Genomic DNA, 18,683 nt, shown 5'->3' with positions numbered 1-18,683 from the left:
GGTCTATACCATCAGCATCGGACGCAGCATACCACGTCTATTCCATACCCCCCCCCCAACATCACCTCTCAACAACATAACTAACTCTTGACGTCCCCTTACTCCTCCCAATCTTCCTCACCGTCGTCTTCCCACACAGCTTCGTACTCCCCACATGCGTCCCGCCACAAGGATACACCTCCGCACCCACAATTTTCACAACACGGAACTCCGTCTCTCCCCCCATCAAAAAGCTTGGATCCGGCGTTAACCTCTCCAGTCCATTCGCTTTGAAGTCCTCGGCGGTCCACCAGTCGATTTCAACTGGCATGTTGGCAGTGATGTACTCGTCTACCGTGGCCTGGATGTTCTGGCTACGATGACGTTGAAGATAGAACTTTCGAATGAGGAGGATGTGATGAGGCCTGTGTCTGAGGGCTGGCCGCCGCCTTGAGGATGGAAGATGGTGGCTTCTGTGAGGACGATTTGCCACTTTTCGTCGTTGTCTTGCTTGAAAAGTGCTCGATCTTGCTCGTCGAGTTGTGTAAGTGAGACCACGGCGACAACATTGGTCTCTAGTCTCGTAAGGGAGCCATCATGCTGGAAGGTCAGGTGCGTGGGTTTCGTGATGCTGTCCATGGTGATCCTGGAATAGTGTTCTAGTCTGTCTTGCAAGCTCTGGGCGCGTTCAGTGGTCCTATGGTAATGAGTGTAATATGACAAGTTACAGAACACAGAGAGGTCATGACACAAGGACATCTGAGGTGGAGAGAATGTGATGATGTTGGTGTCAAGGGGAGGACGGATGGCATTGCGAGGTGAAGTCGGTTCTTGCCTGAGGTTTTCGGCTTCGACCCGCCGGGCGCGATGTCATTGAAGGCCGCGGTCTGCACATCTCGTATCCTCTAACCACACCACCGACATCTCTACATCCGTGTTGTTAGCATCGATCACCTTGTGTACTCCGGATGTACGATGTCATATCTTTATCCATCTCAAACGTCGCCTGGAGGCCTGGAAAAGCGCTGTGACTTGTACAACGAACGTTGTTAAAGGGGTACTTACTGCCTACCCTTATGCTGACATTTTCTACTATTGCCGATACGATTCAAGCATGCCGCTCTACCCGGACCTCCATATTCGTCACTCGAGCAGTCTGATACTCGTCAAACCACGACACCTTCTCATCTGCCCTCCGCTCGATGGTCTCATGTTCGTGTTGACCACGCACAGCCTGGAACTCACCATAATCCTCCTCATCGTCCGACACAGTGTCATTGACCGTCATGAGATCAACGCCAACAGGATTGCCAAGGACTTTGTGGTAAGCGTCCACGGAGTTGGCATTGAAGCCAGTCTGTGCCATCCAGCGAGAAGGGATGTCTTTCCCTGCTCGGGTCCGCATGCGGGATTGTTGCCATGCCTGGAAATCCTGCACATGCGAGGTCGCCTCCTCGACGAGTTGTAGGAGCATTACGGCAAGCCCTACTGTGCTCCAGGATGGGTCCATTAGAGAAGCATGCACGATGCTTCTGAGCTCGGATCGCACACTATCGACGCGTGTGCGACCCATGATCTCGCTCTCCGCCTCGACGCCGATACTGGTGTCCCAGTCGTTGGCGAAGGTGATGGTGAGGTCAGTAAGATGAAAAGTCCAGGCCTCATCGGTGACCTCCCAATCTACGCCGAGTGGAAGGTAGGTCTCCAAAAGGTCGTTGAAGGTGTCCTCGGCAATGACGCTGCGGTCAACGAATCCATAATGGCAGCGTATGGGTTGGGGCTCTTCTTCTTCGATGTCGCTGTCGTAGTGTTCGTCGGCGTAAAAGTCGTAGTCTGACATGGCGAAAAGGTATGCGAGAGATCTGTGTCTGGTTCTCAGTATGTTTAAGAAAATCACTCACCTGTAAAAGTTTGGGAATACGAAAGCTGCCCTGCAGCTTGTCTTTACTGTTTCTGAGATAGGTCTTAGAAGTTGTGGACGGGAACTGACATGTGGATAGCTGGGAGGTAAATCACGTCTTGGACAGACCAAGCCCACCACTTGACAAAATATTTCTTTGAGGGGCATTGTATTTCTTCAACCACGGCTTTTTACTCTTGGAGCTTGACAAAGAGGTATTTTCTCCAGGACTTGAGTGCCTTGATGTGTTCTGGCCTCGTATGCAGGTGTCCTCTGCCGGTGTCTGGATCTGGATCCGGATCTGACTCACACGTCATGGGCGGCCTGTGGCAGGAATTTGCCAGAAAACGATGTCTCGGTCTCCTCTGCCGCGTGGAATCAGAATCCTCGGCCGCACGATGTTGGTTCTTAGCTGACGACCATGGGTCTGGACTGGACGATATGATCTTTGGAGCAAGCATATACGTCTTGGACTTCTGAGCTCTCCAGCTGGGCAGTAGTGTCGTCAAGATGTCAAATTTTCATGCTCCGCACAATTTCTTTCAAATGAATCAAAGTGTTGACCTCAGCTTCGCCATGAAGACCGCAGGCCTTCCAAATTCTGCTTCCACGTCTGGACCCCGCTGCATCGCCATGCTTGCTATGCGCTTGGCCTTGATCGCCATTTTCACCAGCCTCTTCCGCAACCCCGCTCACGGCAAGGAGCTTTTCGACATCTGGCTCAAGAGATACCGCAACCACGAGTGCGCCGGTCGTTCTGTCAGCGGACCAAACGTACTCAGAGGCAACGGCAAATGTCGCAACTGGGAAGACAACACGCCTTTCAACAATCTTACGTATGCATGGGCCGCGCATCGAGCTTTCTATGAAAAGCCGGAGGACCATGGTGAGTGAAATCCCCGAAGTTCGAATGAGGTGAAGCTGACCAGACTAGGGTCTTGCGTAATACGAGTCTGGGAGAATGATGGATGTACTGGGGGGTTTTAGGCTAGTTGCAGTACGTGAGTCGTCCCGCCAAGATTTATCGGAGACCAGTGCGCTGATTTCGAGCAGGCGAATGAGTGGGCGCAGCTTGGAGGGTGCTATGGTGGTTTCACTAGTGGCTCTAACAGCACTGATGACCCGGGTGGTGCGAGGAGTATGGGGATTGAGTGCCACAAGGACGGTAAGGTGCAGGGAAGAGATGACACAGGTAGATCAGAAGCCAGCGTCGAGTTGAGCCGAGTAAGAGAAGAGACGGCGACGTTGAATAGAAGGAGGGAGGATCCGTGTAATGTGTCTTCAAGGGTGAGCGGCATCGTGCTTTACGTACATGATGGCAGCAGACACTCGTCGGGACTGAGATGCAAGACAAGGATGTGGTCGCACTGGCAGCTAGAACGCACGATCAATCTATGCACGGAGCTGGCACCTCAAGCGCACAGTGATGTCCTCTTCCTCGGGATGTGCCTCTCTGCCTCATCACAGCATACCAACCTACTCTGTGATTAAACCGCCTCCCCTTTCGGGAAGAAGCAGAAGAAGCGACTCTGGACTACAAGCAATCGGACTCTCTTATGCATGCTTGCAGATTGGTGATTCGGCACGATGTCTTTCGAATCGATCACGGTATTGCGCTGGGCTTCGCTGTGAGTGTTGCATGCTGTCTGGACTCTCGGAGACCCAGCATAACACCACCACACGCTTCGCCGCGCGGTATCACCTCCCTATTTTCGCAACATCGTTCATAGCAGAGAACTCTTCGACTCCTGCTGAGCGGGTAAAGCTTTGCACTTGCAAGGGCCCACGACCTCGACAGATGGTCGACTACTCAGTAATTGTATCACCACTTGTTAGTCGCAACAACAACACCGGAGCGCCGTGACTGCTGGCAACATAGAAGCGTTGCAGCGCACTCCTCTCTTCAACAAAGTATAACAGGTCTAGGGTGCTCGAAGCGTTTCACGCAGGTTGTGATTACTATCGCTCTTGGAGCGCGAAGGCCATCGTATTTGCCAGAGGGACCTCGCTAGTCGTTATCTTGCTTCGGATCTCTTGAAGTCGGGAGAGTCGCTTTTGCTACAGCTCCGGATCCGCAGTGGCATAGGTGAGATTCTCGGGCGAATCTGTATAAGGTCTTCTACTTACCAGCAACTTCGGAAAGTGGCACGTGAGTGAGCAAAGACGTGCAAAATCGAGCAAGAACGTGCAAAATCGAGCAAAAACGTGCAAAATAAAGCAAACACGTGCAGATGCTTGATGCGATTCTTCCCACTCATCTCTTTTTCCAACCTAGTTCACTCACTCAATCTCAGCACCTTCGTCATAGTCATCGCCATCAACCACTTTCCCTCCCTGATTGATCTGACACGCAATCGTATCAAAGTCAAAAGACATCCTACCAAGTAGAGAAACATCAGCCACAATCTGGTGGAAGACATCCAGCAACGCCTCTGCAGCAGAACTCACCTCCAAACCTTCCACCTCCCCTCCTCCCACCGCATACTAAAGCAATCCCACCCCGAGACTCGGTACTCCCCACTCCGAATCCCCTCCCACGACCAGTGGGTCATGATATCATCCTTGTGCTCGGAACCACTATCGACCATGAAGGGTAATTGAAGCGCTTGGAGTCCGAGTCCAGGCCGGGAAGAGGTGCGACTTGAGAGGATGGGCCAGAGGCGATGTAGTGGTCTAGACCGACGGGCTGGCAGAGGTTAGAAAGAGACGCGTGGGAGATGGAGTGCAAGACTTGCTAGAGGCGCTTCGCCGCGCAGAGACTTGAAGGAGCCAGGGTAAGCTTTGAAGTCTTGCGTGAAGAGGTTGCTGGCTGTGGCGTTTGGGTCGGGGGTCTCACCGGACTTGAGGGCCCAGAAAGTGTTGACGAAGGATTCAGCTTGAGATTGGGAAATTCTTTTGTGATTTTCGGTGGATTTATGATCGTGTGGTAGTCCTCGGACAGTGTTCGCAAGAAATGGGATGAGCAGAAGAAAGTACGATGTCGCTGCCGAAGTCTGGCAGACTTGCACCCTCTTTTCCACTGAGCAGAGGAGACGTAGTAGGTGTGCAAAAGTGCAGACGATATCCTGGCCAAGATCTGGGCGAGAAGGAAAAGGCCGTCTCGAGCTCCAAATCAATCGCTGTGTGACGCCAGAGGCTAAATTGTGATTCACCGGGGGTCATTGCGTGGGATACTGCAGAAGAATTGACGACAATACGTCGCTTATGACTTTATGGCATTGGCTCCAGCTTCGATCGAGCTCCGGATGGAGGATGTGCACAGCATGTTGTGGATGCTGACTGGCTGATTCTTGGCAAAGCCAGCGATCACTTGCTTCAAGGTTGAAGAGATATCACTGCATCGCCCTTTCATCACGAGATTTGGAGGTACATTGCAGGTGTTCGAGCTTGCGTTGACCACACGCCAGAAGGCTACATGTGAGTCACCAGCTCTGCATCCTCGAAGGGAAAGTCCTCGTGCAGTCTTGTTCGTAGTCGTGCGGTAACACCTCTTGCTCACACAGAGGCAACAGAGCTGGAACAGTCCAGACTTTCGCAGTATCGAACTTTCCTTGCCGTGGCTATGTACACATCAACGATCGCATCATAACAGTCCAGTATCACACCAACACACCATGCTGCAAGAATGCTGAAATTCAGTCATACCCTCTACAGCATCGTACCCTTGTTCTGCTGCCGATCAACCCTATAGTTCTTCCACACGGCAATAGCCGGAATCGCCAGCACCAGAATACAAGTACTCGCAATACATCCATAATACTGCGTGCGTCCCCAAGCATAGTTGATCGCCTCGCGCTCAACAGTGCCCGGTGGGAACATGATCTGCTGCGTGTAGCCGCCCAGATACAGCTCGGAAGCTTTGGCTGCGCGGTTGGCGGGTAGCTTCGAGAGTGCGGCGGAGACGAAGGTGTTGGAGTAGATGGCGGTAGCGACGGCTTGGCCGATGGCGCCGCCCATGCTGCTGAAGAGGTAGAGCATGGAGAGCATGAGAGGGACACCTTCACGGTCGGCGGCGGACATGACGGCCATGTCTTCCGAGATGACGAGGGTGCCGCCTGCGAAGGCGATGAACTGGGGGTTGTTAGTGTGGTACACAGGGGTGCGTTGGGGGCAAGACTCACGATTTGGCACATGATAACGTAGCCGAGTTCACCATCTCCACCGCGGAACTTGATCATCAAACCAGATCCCAAGATCATCAACGGCAGACCAAAGAATAGCGCTGCGTACTTGAAATGCTTGGTGTACCTGATGTACACACCAAACACACAAGACCAGAAGCAAGATCCAACATTATAGATCTGGCCGACGTACCCAGCCAAGCTGACGGGCAGGGCGTAAACGACAATGACAAAGTTATAGAAGTTCAGGTCCCAGGCGTAGAAGGAGAAGTACAGGATCGAGGCGAGGATGCAGGCGCCGAGGACTGTGCGGCTGCGGAAGAGCTCCCAGCGGATGAAGTGTACTCGTGCGAAGTAGCGCTCCCAGATGTAGAAGGTTGGGAAGAGGAGGAGACCGATGACGACCATGGCGACGAAGGCGGCGGAGTCGTAGCCGTTGATGCGGCCGTAGGATTGGAGGGAGAATGGGAGGAGGAAGAGGATGAAGGCAGCGCAAAGGATGAGGGCGCCGGGGACTGAGAGGTATTAGTATGAGCTGATACGTTGTTGAGTGGTACATACTATCAAACTCGTGGAAGTAGTGGATGATGGACTGCGTAGTCGTGCGACCGCTTGGGTTGCTCTTGTACAGTCCCATCTTCTTCGCCTTGAGCGTGTACATCTTGAACACAATCGCAAGCGGTGTGAAGACGAAGAAGTTGACGATGGCGAAGGTTCCAAGACCCCATCGCCATCCAGCTCCAGTGACTTTGTTGGACAGGAAGGAGTCTGCCGCCAGAGGGCCAGTGAAAGCTGTGCAGATGAACGGCGTCGAAGCAAAGGCAAATGCCAAAGCTCGGTTTCGCAGACCAAAGGTATCAGCGATGAAGATGTCCAAGATCAGGTAGATGGCATCGTATCCGATCCAGTATAGAACGTAGCCAGCAGCGTAGGTGTTGGGACCATTGCTGGCGGTCAAGATGATCAGACCAATGAGGTAGACGACAACGAAGACCATAAAGCCTTCGGCACGTCCCCAGATGTTGATCAGCTTGGCGATGGGTAGTTTCAGCACACCGCCGATGATGTTGGACAGGATCGTTGCGGTGGTGATGGCTGGAGCGGTGGTGAAGGCCGAGTATGCGTAGACGGTGACGTAGCTCTGGATGGAGGACTGGAAGGCGAGCATGAAGTAGCATACCCAGATCCTGTCGATGGTTAGTCGGCGCGAAAGGAAACATTGCTGTCATGGTCGCATACCATGCGTATACTCCGAAGATGGCCGTCTTGCTCCAGACAAGCGCTGCAGCTTCGGCCTTCTGGATACCAGCTTGAGCATCGGAAGTGACTTGATCGGGCGCTTCTTGAATCCTCTTCTCTTCCTTGGCCTCCAGACTGAGGTTGTCGCTATCTGATCCCGATCCCTCGACATCATGCGACACCTTCGTCTCATCCTTGAAGGCAGTCTGGTCATGATCGGTACCGGCAGCGATCTGGTTCGTCCGCCTGTTGCGGACCTGGTCAAAGACACGCATAGCGACTAGCAACGAGGCGCAAAGAAGGATGCGCAAGCACTACCAAGTCGCAACCAAGCACTTGGGTCGGTGTACTGTAGGTGAGGTATAAAAAAAGAGGGCGGGTAGATCCCAGGGAGGAAGATGGAAGATAAGATATGCAGATGAATACTCGGACTGGGAGGGAGCACCACGCCGCAGCGATGCACCGACCACGCCACTTCCTTCGTGTTGAGCTTTCGCTTACAGCAGAGAATTTGCTCATCCCACTCATGTCGCGGCCGAAGCTGCCGTGACGACTCTGACGAGAAGAGAAGCTCGTCCGGAAGACTGGAGCAAGGATGACGAGCGATGGGCTTGCCGAATCAGATAACGGTATCAGATCGCTAGTCTCGGTCGTTCGGCTGACCCACTTCGGCAGGATACGAGAGGAAGCGCCTCTTGCGCTCGAGACGTTGTCTGTGTCGTTTGCGCGCGCGTCTCGTACCAAGTGCTGCATGCAATCCTTCGAGAATTGTCCTTTCGCTTGATTGATATAAGCAATGCCGCCGCGTGGGCACGCAGACATTTCGTCTTGGCCTGCTTGTTTCTTTTCCCGGCCACGGCCGCGTGAGAAGCTTGAACCTGCCGATGCCGGAGTGTCGGGTGAAAGCCGCCGTGTGATTCGATACTTCCATCTTCCTGTGGGCTCCCGTTTTCCGTCTTTGCGGCGCTCTGTGATGGTGTTGTCGCGGCAACAGCGAAGGTTTCGTCGTGTCGCTGCTGAGAGCAGGAGCTTGCCATGATCGAGCACGAGCAAAGTCCAGAGTCTTTCTTCACCAGGAATTCGGGGGACCACACTTGCCAGCATGTCGATCCTTCTCCCACGCCCATCCATATCCGCGTGTTCCTCACATGGCACGTCGACGTGCAACCGCGCCTGGTGCTTGCGTGCTGACTACTCCCACACGCCCTCTGCCTCAGTACGAGCCCGACCCCCGGCCATCCTCGTGCAAGAAAAGCATACCGAAAAAGTAAGCATGCGCTGGATTTGGTATTTGCCTCCCATTCGAGAAGCCACTTTGCGGACACGATCTGCTAGCCGGGTGTAGTTCGCTTTGGACCGCCTTTCGGAAGGCTGCCTCCTGATCGATCGCTCATTCAGAGATCAGCGCGTGGCTCCATCTCCGTGCGACGACTTATCAGAGCCGGGGACCATGCAGGACATCGCGCGGTTCTCAGTCGTCGAACTCCAGAGATGGAAGAGCTCTCGCCACGATCGCTCTGGGCCGGAGTTATGAAAGCACGAGGACAGTGAGGCGGCATGCTCTTTGTCCTTCAAGACGGAACACACCCAGTGCTATTCTCAAATCAACGCCCGAAATACCCTCAAAACTCACACAACCCATTTCCAGCATCGATGCTGTGCCGCATTGTACGAGGCGGCTGGACCCAACATGTGACTCCATCCGGCGCCTGCTAGATCGTGGCGGTGCCTAGAAGGATTCGACCAGAAAGCATACTCGACCTCACCGGTTTCCTGCAAGTATGGGCGCCCCAAGGCTGAAAGCAGAAGAGTTCCCAATAGTAGCAGCAGGAATATGCGCCGGCGTCGAGTTTGGGATGGTATTGTGTTTCATTGCACAGAAGCTGCGGCAGCTGCCGTGTTGCCTGAGGGCTGTGACTGTGCCACATGAGGGCGTTTGCCTACATGTGAGTCCTACAAGAAGTGCAAACGCCCACTTCGCTCTTCGAGAGTCTGTCAAACAGCACGAATCTCTGCTTCAGCGGTATTCCCGTCCTTCCGCCGCTGACTGAACAGTCAGTTTTCCACCAAGATCAGATTGTACTCGCACACACGCATATTTCGAGCACCATACCCACACGAGATCTCAATTTCAACAGCTTCACAGCAACCCGTCTCCCGCCTTCAGCCAACACCCGCCAGACCGGCAAGATGGAGAAGGGTCGCATCGGTCTTCTCGTCACTCGCGCCTTGCAGGTAAGCCGCTATATCGCCACGATTTCCTCCTACGTACAGTACTGACCGGCATAGTTCATCTGCGCCGCAGCAGTTCTCGGGGTCGGCGTCAAGCTAGCGAGAGGTGTCCACGAGTTCGACGACGACTGCAAAGCTTACGCCAAGCACGATCGCGATTGCAACGACGCTCTGGGCCGCTTTCCCTCTTCCCTCGCCTACGCCGCCTTCACCGGCGCCTTTGGCCTACTCGACGCACTTGTTGGTCTCGCGGCGGTCTTCATCTCCGCCGTCCCGTGGATTGCTGTACTCGCGCTTGATGCACTCGCTGCGGTCTTCTTTCTCGCTGGAGGCATTGTAAGTTGACATTCATTCTCAGGTATGTGAACTCAGCTGACATGCGTATACAGAACTCAGCTATCTTGAGATCGAAGGACAAGTATCGCAACGAAGGACGCTGTGACCTGCTGTCGGGCTTCTGTGGTCGCTTCGATGCCACTACTGCCTTAATGTTCATCGGGTTCCTCACGACTCTGGGAGCCATGGCAATGGGCTTCTTCAGCAGACGTTCTGGCAACAGGCATAGTGCAGTCTAAGATATCCTCGACAAGGACGACCTCCGATTCTTTCTTTCCCGCCGGGCTGGGACACGGATGAGGTGGGACACAAGACTGCTTAATACTGTTTGGAGAGCGCTATGTACGATGCATTCGCGGGGTCTGAAATGCACCCCATAACGGATGCGCTACTGTAGGATCGAAACGATGAAACGGCTTTACAATACACTCACGTTCTCCCTATCATATGCCGACTTCGCTGACCCTTCCAAATCACATGCAGATCCAAGACAGCGCTTCGTGCACCCCCCCGAGCGCGAAGGTCTGCCACAAATGTAACAAAGGACGATAGCATTCCTCAGCCGTCAACTCGAAGCGATATTGTGTCTAGCACTGTCGCGACGCAGCGTTGGAGCGTCTAGGCTGCTCCACGCACCCAAGCCCGGGCTTGACGTGGACGCAGGCTACTGCCATGGTAAGGTGTATTGTCTGTCAATGGTATTGCGAGTCGTATTGTCGCCTTGCAGCGAGTATAACTCACGCCGTTTCTGATGTGAGTATGCCATGGTATTGTCGATAGAGGGTACAACAGTGGTGAGGTGCATTGTATGGCAATAGTATCGTTGATGGCATTGTCGCTTCGAGCCATTGCTTCTCCACAGCATCAATTTTGACAATAGTATAGACGGGTGATGTTCCATTGACAAGTCCTATTGTGTTGCACCAATATTGTAGACGTTATTGTATGTGGAGCATTGGAACGTCTCGATGGGCACAGGGATTGTGCAGATCCCTGCAGGCGCATGGCTGAGATGTGGGGCGAGAGCTTTAGAGTTTCGAGGTGAAGACGCGACAATTGCAGCTTCAATACCATTGTTGGCTCAATAGACGCCATACTATATCTTGCTGCATTTCTTCTTGGTCGACTTCTTTGTTCTTGGATACCATCAATTCTTCTCCCTGCGACCGCCACACCACCACCACAGCACCAGCAGCAACAGCAATAGCAGAACGAGCCTCGCGCCGCAAACGCGACCTCGACTCCTCCACACATTTTTTGCAGCACACCACTGCCGGCCGCGACTGCCCAGTATGGTGGGCACGCGCAAGTCCCTTCCGTCGCTGGTGCTGCCTTCTGAGATCCCAGCAGAGCTTCGCATCGATGGCAAGAGCACTCTGCTGGGGGAGAAGCGCGACGAGGCGCCAAAGCGCGTCTACTACTGGCACGGCGCCGTCTACGAGGCCACCGCCGACACCCCTCTGGAGTGGCTGACCGAGCAGCCGGCCAAAAAGCGCAAGCGCTCGCCGTCGCCAGCACCACCACAGCCTCCTCAGAAGAGGAAGAAGAGCAACCCCGCCGCCGAGAAGAAGAAGCGCAGGAGCACCACCACCACCACTGCCAACACCGCCTCGCGGGCCGAAGAGGCCGTCACCTTCGACCTCAGCATGGACGGAGCCGCAGACCTGAAGGCCGCCATTGGGCGAGAGCAAGAGCGGGCGAAGAAGAAGGGCTACCGCGTCCAGAGCCTGCAAGATGACGAGATCAAAGACAACATTACGGTCGGACGCAGAGACCAGCAAGATGAAGACGACGACGACGATGACAACATCACACCGCCAAATGGCATACAGCTGCTGCAGAACATCCACGCCATGAGCAAGCTGAACAGCAAGATCGACCAGGTGAAGGCCAAGTACGAGCAGATGAAGCAGAAGGGACTGACAGCAGACGCCTTGAAGAAGAGAAAGAGAACGATCGAAGAGCCTGAGGACGAAGACATACTCCCAGGCAGCAGCAACACAAAGCGCGCACGACGTGACGAGACAGAAGACGACGACACCACACACCTTGACGAGCCAGTCCAAGTACCGACACCCGATGAGACCGACCAAGACTCGTTCATGGCACAACTGCAGGCAGCCGCCAATGCAGCCCCATCACATCGTCAAGATCGCGAGACACGCTCCCAGCTCGACAGCCAGCTTCGAAGCCCAAGCCCGACCCGCCGTACCAGAGCCAGAGCCGAAGCAGACAGATTGACACCGGCCGGACAGACACTAGCAGAAGAAGCCGACACCTCATCGTCAGAGATTCCACCACGCCGTCACGCCTCAAGTGTCAGCATGAGCATCTCCACCGGCACATCACCCTCCATTCACGAAGCCGCCACCGCGCCAGCTTCCACTATCACGAACACCAACAACACTACCACCCGCTCGTCACGTCCAAACGACCACTTCGGCAAGCAGCAGCCTCGCAAAGCAGTTCCAGACCTCGCAGAGAAGAACCGTGGCGGTCAGGCACTACGATGGAGCATCACGGCAGAAGACATCACCAAGAACCCAGAACGAGCCGAGAGCTTGATTCAGAAGGGTAGATTGAATGGAGAGAGCAAGCAAGCACGACGTCGCCGTGTTGCGAGAGAGAAGGCTTTTTTGCAGAATTTGCCGTCACAGGAGGTTTGAAGATGATTACATTGCATGAAGAGAGCAAGCAAGCACGACGTCGCCATGGCGCTAGACAAAAGGCTTCCTCGCAGAACTTGCCATTACAGAAGGCTTGACGACGACTACATTGCATGGGACGGGTTACGATTGATGAGAACTGACGACTTGAAGCATGCGAAGCGATTGCATTTTGAAAGAGAGAAGCGCAGGATACCACATCGACTTCTGAAGACTTGAAGCGTACCAAGCGAAGCGATGACATTTTGAAGGAGAGAAGGATGATACCAAACCGCTCAAAGGACTTCAGACTTTCCAAGCACTTGAGCGCGAAGCCAGCATGCTTATACTGCCAAGATACAGATACCCATTTGAAGCGAAGCGCATCACCACGCCGTGACCGACCTCGCTATAACTCTTTCCATCTCATGTTCCTGCCTTCGTCTCGTTTTGGGGACACATCCAGAATCCATCCAGACCCGGATCATATAGCGGTAACGGACAATCCCCGCCCCTGTCTAATGGCTTGCATTCAATCTTTGCACTCCTCGCACTCCCTGGCACCCCATCGATGTCGCGGAAAGGTTGCCAGCAGGCCGAGGGGAGGTCGGGCCAGTTGATCTGGAAGGTGTATTAGTAACAATCTCGATGGCAGCATTTCTCACATGCACTCACATGCGTAGCCTTTCCTAGATACCTCCCCTTGCACTTCTTCCCTTCCCAGAGCTTGAGTGTGCAATTCCCTATCAAGACTCTCATGTCAGCTGCCCCCACGTCGCCACCACAAGTCTCGCAAGGGTTCCACCTCAAATTCGATACGTAACATACCATACGCCAAACCATTCTCCGGATCACTATGCCGCACGCGAGTTTGCCTGCCGAAGAAGGAAGTGAAGGAGTTTTCGAACGTGGTGCATTTGCCGTTGTCTCTGATGTAGCGTCTTATGGCGACTTTTGAGCGGCACTGGGGATCGTCGCTGGGTCGGACTGCGAATTGGAAGGGTTTGCGTTTGAGGTTGGTGGAGGCGGAGGCGGAGGTGAGGAGGAGGAGGAGGAGGGAGAGGATGGTTGTGGTTATGGTGGTGAGGTGCATTTTGGGCGTCGTGTAGCTGCTGCTGTGAGGATGGGTTGGGTTGCGAGGAAGTCGGTGGGATAGGGAAAGAAAGAAAGGAGAGGATGGGATGGGAAGGATGGTAGAATATATAGGCCAATTCTCGAAGCAGGATATGGGGTGGATGGTGGTCAGCATGAATGACACAGCCTCTGGACGCTGCTCGTTGGTTGGATGTTTCTTTCATTGATGACTAGCAAGGTTTCCTCACGATGGCGGTGGCCACTGCGCCCTAGGACTAATAGTAAGCAGAATCTTCTGCGTTAAATTCTTCGAGTGCCTTCGACGCTTTGTTGTCGTATCTTGTTGGAGAGCAAACGCTTCTGTCCTAAGTCGCACTGCTGGTGGTCGCGATATCTCTTCAGGCAGATATCGAGCCGCTCCTTGCTATGTGCGACGTTGCTGAAGAGGCCGATGATACCACGGCGAAGCGCATGGGCGAGCATGGCCGTATGCTGGTTCTCCCAGATGGGAGCAGAGTTCGGTCAACATACAGCCTTGATAGTGAAGCCCAGAGCCGACGCCCTTGTTGGTCTGGAAGACATTGTGAGCAGCATGAAGGTGTAAGTAAGATCCTGAGGACATTGCGATGCAGGAACGCCTGCCTGAACTCCTCATCAGTGGTTTGAGGCATCGAACTCAGCCATTTGATTCCGCAAGCACCATCAACCTGTAGGTCCAAGAATTCTCTTTCTGGCGCATCGGTCCTGATCCGGACATTGCACATGTAAGTCTGGATTTGCTTGCGCCTGCAAGAATACTCTATGAGCACAGCCCACTCTCCTGCTTACAGTATTTCCTCAAGATCGGGCGGATGTTTGCTGCCTGAGTCAGGCCTGCAGGATGCCTGGAACACAAGCCATTCAGCAGAGCAAGTCTCTGTATTGGTGCCGGTCATGGCAGTACCTTGGTCAATGATAAGCAGCATCATTCCCACTCTCTGGTAGCGACTTACAACCAATGCCAACCTCGACGTTGGGATCTAACACTATTCCCAACAGTGCCAGCAGAGTCGACGCGGGCTGCACAGAGGCCTCCACGACCGGGTTGCAACACTGCATGGGACCTGGGTTGCAGTTTTGAGCGCTTGCTGCGAGCAAGGTCGCAAGAAGGACAGAAAGATGCTTGATGTGCATCATTGTGAATGAAGTTGTGTCGAAGTGATCGTCGCTGCGGTGGCATTGTGAACCGCGATCTTATATCCTGCTACCTTTCTGGCAGCTTCGTCAAGGTGGTGTAGTGTGGAGGGCTTTCTCTACGACGGCCAGATCTCTGCCTGGCTTGCTGGTGGCTTTGACTTTCACCGACAAAGCTCGCAAGTCTGCCGCTGCAATGATCTCGACGCCTACGCATGTGGATCCTTGTGGCCGCTCCGCCAGCCGGTTCAAGATCATCCTCATAGGCAAGAGAAAGCGGATTCAGCCGGCCGAAAGACTCTTGCAAGATGGTTAATGTTTCGCCCCGGCGACGGCCTGAGTAAGCAAGTGGCAGCATCAGTGGAGCTTCTGTAGACCAGTCTGGCCTGGGAGACATGTGTGCGTTCAGGCAGAAAGGCGAAGATGCGGGCCAGCAGCTCAGGAGGCAGAACTTGTAGTATGGGAGCCATCATTGCACGAGTGTATCAGAGCTCTGTCATGGAGATGCAAGCGGTGTTCAACAGTGACGATGAGACCGAGACGACATGATGCTGAGGTGGATGTCGTGGTCAACACGTGGGAGGCTTCGGACTTCCGAGATGGGGTCTCGGACGGCTCCGGATGCCTCAAACTAGCTTAGCGTGCGATCTGAGCAGCGAGACAAGATATCTCAGCGTACATGTCCATGAATCTGAAACGCACCTGCACTCTTTCCATTCCATTACATCCGGCCATGGAATACACCGACACCGACACGGCGGGGGCCCACGCATCCCAGGAGACTCGTCACTGTCCTCGAGTGGCGTATGTCTCCATGACTGGGGAATTGGGGCCTCTATTTCCACCTCGCTTCCGGCAGTCTCCCGCGTTACATAGTCTAGGACTCAAATAGCACGTTAACGGAACAATCAATCAAGCAATCAATCCGGCAGTCTCCCAGAGCGGCCATGGCCAAGTACAGAGGCATGAACTCCACCGCGCATGCACCTTTCCACATCCTTCACTTCGCCTACAGCTTGGCTCTGGTCTTCTCTTCCGCCTGAGCCATGACCTTCAGCTCCCGCCTCAGCAGCTTCCCGGCAGCCGATGCTGGAATGGCATCGATGAAGCGCACACCTCCTCGCAGACGCTTGTAATTCGCCACCCTCGCGCCCAACCACTGCGCTATTTCCTCGGCCGTCTCCTTTGATCTTGCTGCGCCTTCATCGAGCACCAAATAGGCTCGTGGAAGTTCAGTCTGCCGCTCTTGGGAGAAGACACCAATCACGGCTGCATCTTTCACTTTCGGGTGCTTCAGCAGCAGTCCTTCCAACTCTGGACCGGCGTCAGCAAGTTAAGCCCTGGTGTGATCTGCATGTACTCACCTGCGGGAGCGACTTGAAAGCCGTTGTACTTGATCAGCTCCTTGATGCGATCAGTGATGAAGAAACGGCCGTCGCGATCCACGTAGCCGATATCGCCACTCTTGTACCACCCATCGGCCGTGAGGGAGTTTTTGGTTGCGGCGATATTGTTCAAGTACCCCTTGAAGATATTCGGCCCTCGAAAGCACAGCTCTCCAACACCATCGACATCGAGCTCTGTGCCTTTCTCCATGTCTACGACTTTACCTTCGACGTTGGGCAACAAATGACCAACAGATCCGATCCCTCGGTCCCAATCATTCCAATCTTGCTGAGTCAAGCCAGGACTGGTCTCGCTGAGGCCAAATGCCTGTTTGATCGGTATGCTGAGACGCTTGTGTACCAGCTCCACGAGTTCTTTGCTCAGCGGTGCTGCTGCAGAGTTCAGCATCCTGATGCTGCTGAGGTCATACTTTTCCACAATTGGCACTTTTGCAAGCGCCACCGCTACCCGAGGCACTATGTTGGCGTATGTTATCTTGTGCCTTTGCACAGTTTCGCAAAACTGGCGGATATCGAACTGCGGCATTACGAATGATTCGAGGCCTTGCCAGATTCCGAAGTGCAGCAGGACAGTTAAGCCTAGGTGATCGTATCAGCACTATCATCGACCCCCGAGTGCGGAACGTACCATATATATGGTAGAATGGCAAGAACGCCATGACTTTGTCCCCAGATCCAGTTGTGCCATCACCGCAACCAAGATTGCCTACCGAACTGACAGCGCCCTGCGAGATGTTCGATACGATGTTGCGATGACTCAACATCACACCCTTTGGCTTGCCTGTTGTGCCGCTCGAGAACACCAAGAACGCCAAGTCATCTCGCGGGTTGATAGCGAATGGCCGTCGCTCATCCGTTGACCGATGAGAGTTTCCCGTCAGAGCAGTGAAGTGCTTTGCGCCGGCACCTGCAGCTTCTGGGCCCATGAGAGCAATACGGTCTTCAGGTATACCGACTTCTCTTGCGGCAGCTTTCGCCTTGTCAATGGACGATTGATGTGTCACTATTCCTCGAGCACCAGAATCCCGCAGCTGTCCCACAAGCTCATCGGTCGTGCATGCCGGGCTCACCGTGGTCACGACGCCACCGGCCCAGTGACAGCCCAGACTCACAGCGGCATAGTCGACATCGTTTGGAGAGTAGATGGCCAACACTTCGCCCTTCTGCCATTTCCATGCATCCCGCAAGCCTTGGCCGCAGGCGATGGAAGCCTGCCTCAGGTTCTTGTATGAGTATTTCCGAGCTGAGTTGACTTCCTGGAGGAGGACTTGTGCTCCGTCAGCCCTGGTCTTGCGTTCAGATGAAACCACGAACGCTTATCATGGCGATATGGCCGTTTCTGCCGGTCGAACAATAACGACCAGATGTCGACATCAGGGATATCCACATCAGGGTATGGCGACTTGTGCGGCATGGCTGGAGCTTCTCGCTTTCTTCACGCTGGGCAGTTCGAAGTCGGCCTGATTCTTATTGTTTCAATTCAGCGACGAAGTGCAAACCGACTCTGGTCTGTCTATTGAAAAGAAAGACTCGTGCTTTGTGCGAGAAACATATTACCCCATCCCATGTCGCATGGCACGCCTGGAAATCATCTTCTCGGCCGCAAGACCTCTGATCCGCGCGTGTGACGGCCTGTCAATCTTACTTAGGCCCTGTCCATTTCGAATTGAAGGGACTGAAACGGCAGTGAAAATGCAGCGAAACCGAATTCTCCCCGCAGAATTTCGGAGCAAGTCGTCCGGCAGGCGAATTGAACCAAGTGCTGGCTTCAAACTGCGAGGCTTCAATTTGATCGTGTCTATATCGACTTGCACAACACGGGTCATATAGGGGAGATGCGCGGCGTGTCCAGTTGAAGCCAAGCTCAAGGCGAAATGGACAGGGCCTTGTACTGATCTGACCGATCAAGTGGTGATCATGATCACTAATCACGCGGCAGATCTTATTCGTATAAACGGTTGTTAGGAATTCGTGCGCCGAGCTGGCGACGATGATGGTACGATCAGTCATCTTCGTCCGAGAACTTCGACATGACACATCTTTGTCTCGACTCTCTTGTCCCGACCGGTGCCATGCACCATCTCTTGCTGTAGCTTCGATCAAGGTGTGTTGACGCCGTGAGATTCGACAGCACTTCTGAAAGCCGTCAAAGAGGCCTACCTCAGGTATGTTCGCGGACTGGACTTACGGTGGTGCGCTGCATCCTGTTATGCAACGGACACGGTCTTCGCTACAGACATACACATCATCACCATGTTGGAGCAAATGCTTTTGCTCCACGGCTGAACCGAAGCGTTGCGTCCGGAGAGCAGCAAGCAGCCGGCCACGCAATGCGTAGAGTGTGGTGCTAGCAGTGTTCGTCCGCAGTACTCGTCGCTCAACCCAGCAAGTGGAGAGGAAGGTACAAGTCTCTCGCGCACACCTTCTTTGCTGGCCATGCACACGGGCACATTCCTCTTTGCCTTGTCCCAACAGCTGGAACCGAGGGCGGAGTATGTGCGGTCGCATCCTGTGCAACAAGTCTTGCACGGTGCAGCACAGGCGCTCGATTTCTACTTTGGCTTCCATCTATGCCACG

At 54.0% G+C, this 18,683-nt stretch overlaps 9 protein-coding genes across 9 annotated transcripts; 3 read left to right on the top strand and 6 right to left on the bottom strand.

The window, feature by feature from the left end:
• Positions 1-61: 61 nt before the first annotated feature.
• Positions 62-310, bottom strand: CLAFUR5_05164 (uncharacterized protein; the record flags this gene model as incomplete). Its single annotated transcript, XM_047904312.1, has 1 exon — positions 62-310. One exon carries the CDS (start codon positions 308-310, stop codon positions 62-64), a length of 249 nt encoding a protein of 82 aa, XP_047760450.1.
• A 20-nt stretch (positions 311-330) lies between these two features.
• Positions 331-618, bottom strand: CLAFUR5_05163 (uncharacterized protein; the record flags this gene model as incomplete). Its single annotated transcript, XM_047904311.1, has 1 exon — positions 331-618. The coding sequence occupies one exon, from the start codon at positions 616-618 to the stop codon at positions 331-333; it is 288 nt and encodes a 95-aa protein (XP_047760445.1).
• A 469-nt stretch (positions 619-1,087) lies between these two features.
• Positions 1,088-1,819, bottom strand: CLAFUR5_05162 (uncharacterized protein; the record flags this gene model as incomplete). Its single annotated transcript, XM_047904310.1, has 1 exon — positions 1,088-1,819. One exon carries the CDS (start codon positions 1,817-1,819, stop codon positions 1,088-1,090), a length of 732 nt encoding a protein of 243 aa, XP_047760444.1.
• Positions 1,820-2,389: 570 nt separating this feature from the next.
• CLAFUR5_05161 (uncharacterized protein) lies at positions 2,390-2,866 on the top strand (the record flags this gene model as incomplete). The annotated part of the gene is made up of 2 exons (XM_047904309.1): positions 2,390-2,765; positions 2,814-2,866. 2 exons carry the CDS (start codon positions 2,390-2,392, stop codon positions 2,864-2,866), a joined length of 429 nt encoding a protein of 142 aa, XP_047760447.1.
• Positions 2,867-5,527: 2,661 nt separating this feature from the next.
• Positions 5,528-7,514, bottom strand: CLAFUR5_05160 (Siderochrome iron transporter 2; the record flags this gene model as incomplete). The annotated part of the gene is made up of 4 exons (XM_047904308.1): positions 5,528-5,950; positions 6,001-6,515; positions 6,562-7,187; positions 7,240-7,514. The coding sequence occupies 4 exons, from the start codon at positions 7,512-7,514 to the stop codon at positions 5,528-5,530; spliced, it is 1,839 nt and encodes a 612-aa protein (XP_047760446.1).
• A 1,915-nt stretch (positions 7,515-9,429) lies between these two features.
• On the top strand, positions 9,430-10,046 carry CLAFUR5_05159 (uncharacterized protein; the record flags this gene model as incomplete). The annotated part of the gene is made up of 3 exons (XM_047904307.1): positions 9,430-9,474; positions 9,529-9,807; positions 9,861-10,046. The coding sequence occupies 3 exons, from the start codon at positions 9,430-9,432 to the stop codon at positions 10,044-10,046; spliced, it is 510 nt and encodes a 169-aa protein (XP_047761224.1).
• Positions 10,047-11,099: 1,053 nt separating this feature from the next.
• On the top strand, positions 11,100-12,473 carry CLAFUR5_05158 (uncharacterized protein; the record flags this gene model as incomplete). Its single annotated transcript, XM_047904306.1, has 1 exon — positions 11,100-12,473. One exon carries the CDS (start codon positions 11,100-11,102, stop codon positions 12,471-12,473), a length of 1,374 nt encoding a protein of 457 aa, XP_047761207.1.
• A 405-nt stretch (positions 12,474-12,878) lies between these two features.
• On the bottom strand, positions 12,879-13,295 carry CLAFUR5_05157 (uncharacterized protein; the record flags this gene model as incomplete). Its single annotated transcript, XM_047904305.1, has 2 exons — positions 12,879-13,073; positions 13,128-13,295. The coding sequence occupies 2 exons, from the start codon at positions 13,293-13,295 to the stop codon at positions 12,879-12,881; spliced, it is 363 nt and encodes a 120-aa protein (XP_047761225.1).
• A 2,413-nt stretch (positions 13,296-15,708) lies between these two features.
• On the bottom strand, positions 15,709-17,519 carry CLAFUR5_05156 (putative 4-coumarate--CoA ligase 1; the record flags this gene model as incomplete). Its single annotated transcript, XM_047904304.1, has 4 exons — positions 15,709-16,013; positions 16,064-16,684; positions 16,734-17,372; positions 17,420-17,519. The coding sequence occupies 4 exons, from the start codon at positions 17,517-17,519 to the stop codon at positions 15,709-15,711; spliced, it is 1,665 nt and encodes a 554-aa protein (XP_047761226.1).
• Positions 17,520-18,683: the final 1,164 nt, after the last annotated feature.

The sequence above is a fragment of the Fulvia fulva genome, chromosome 4 (genome assembly GCF_020509005.1).
Source record: "Fulvia fulva chromosome 4, complete sequence".
NCBI lineage: Eukaryota > Fungi > Ascomycota > Dothideomycetes > Mycosphaerellales > Mycosphaerellaceae > Fulvia > Fulvia fulva.
Note: the sequence above shows the minus strand (reverse complement) of the source record. Positions and strands in the feature narration are given on the sequence as shown.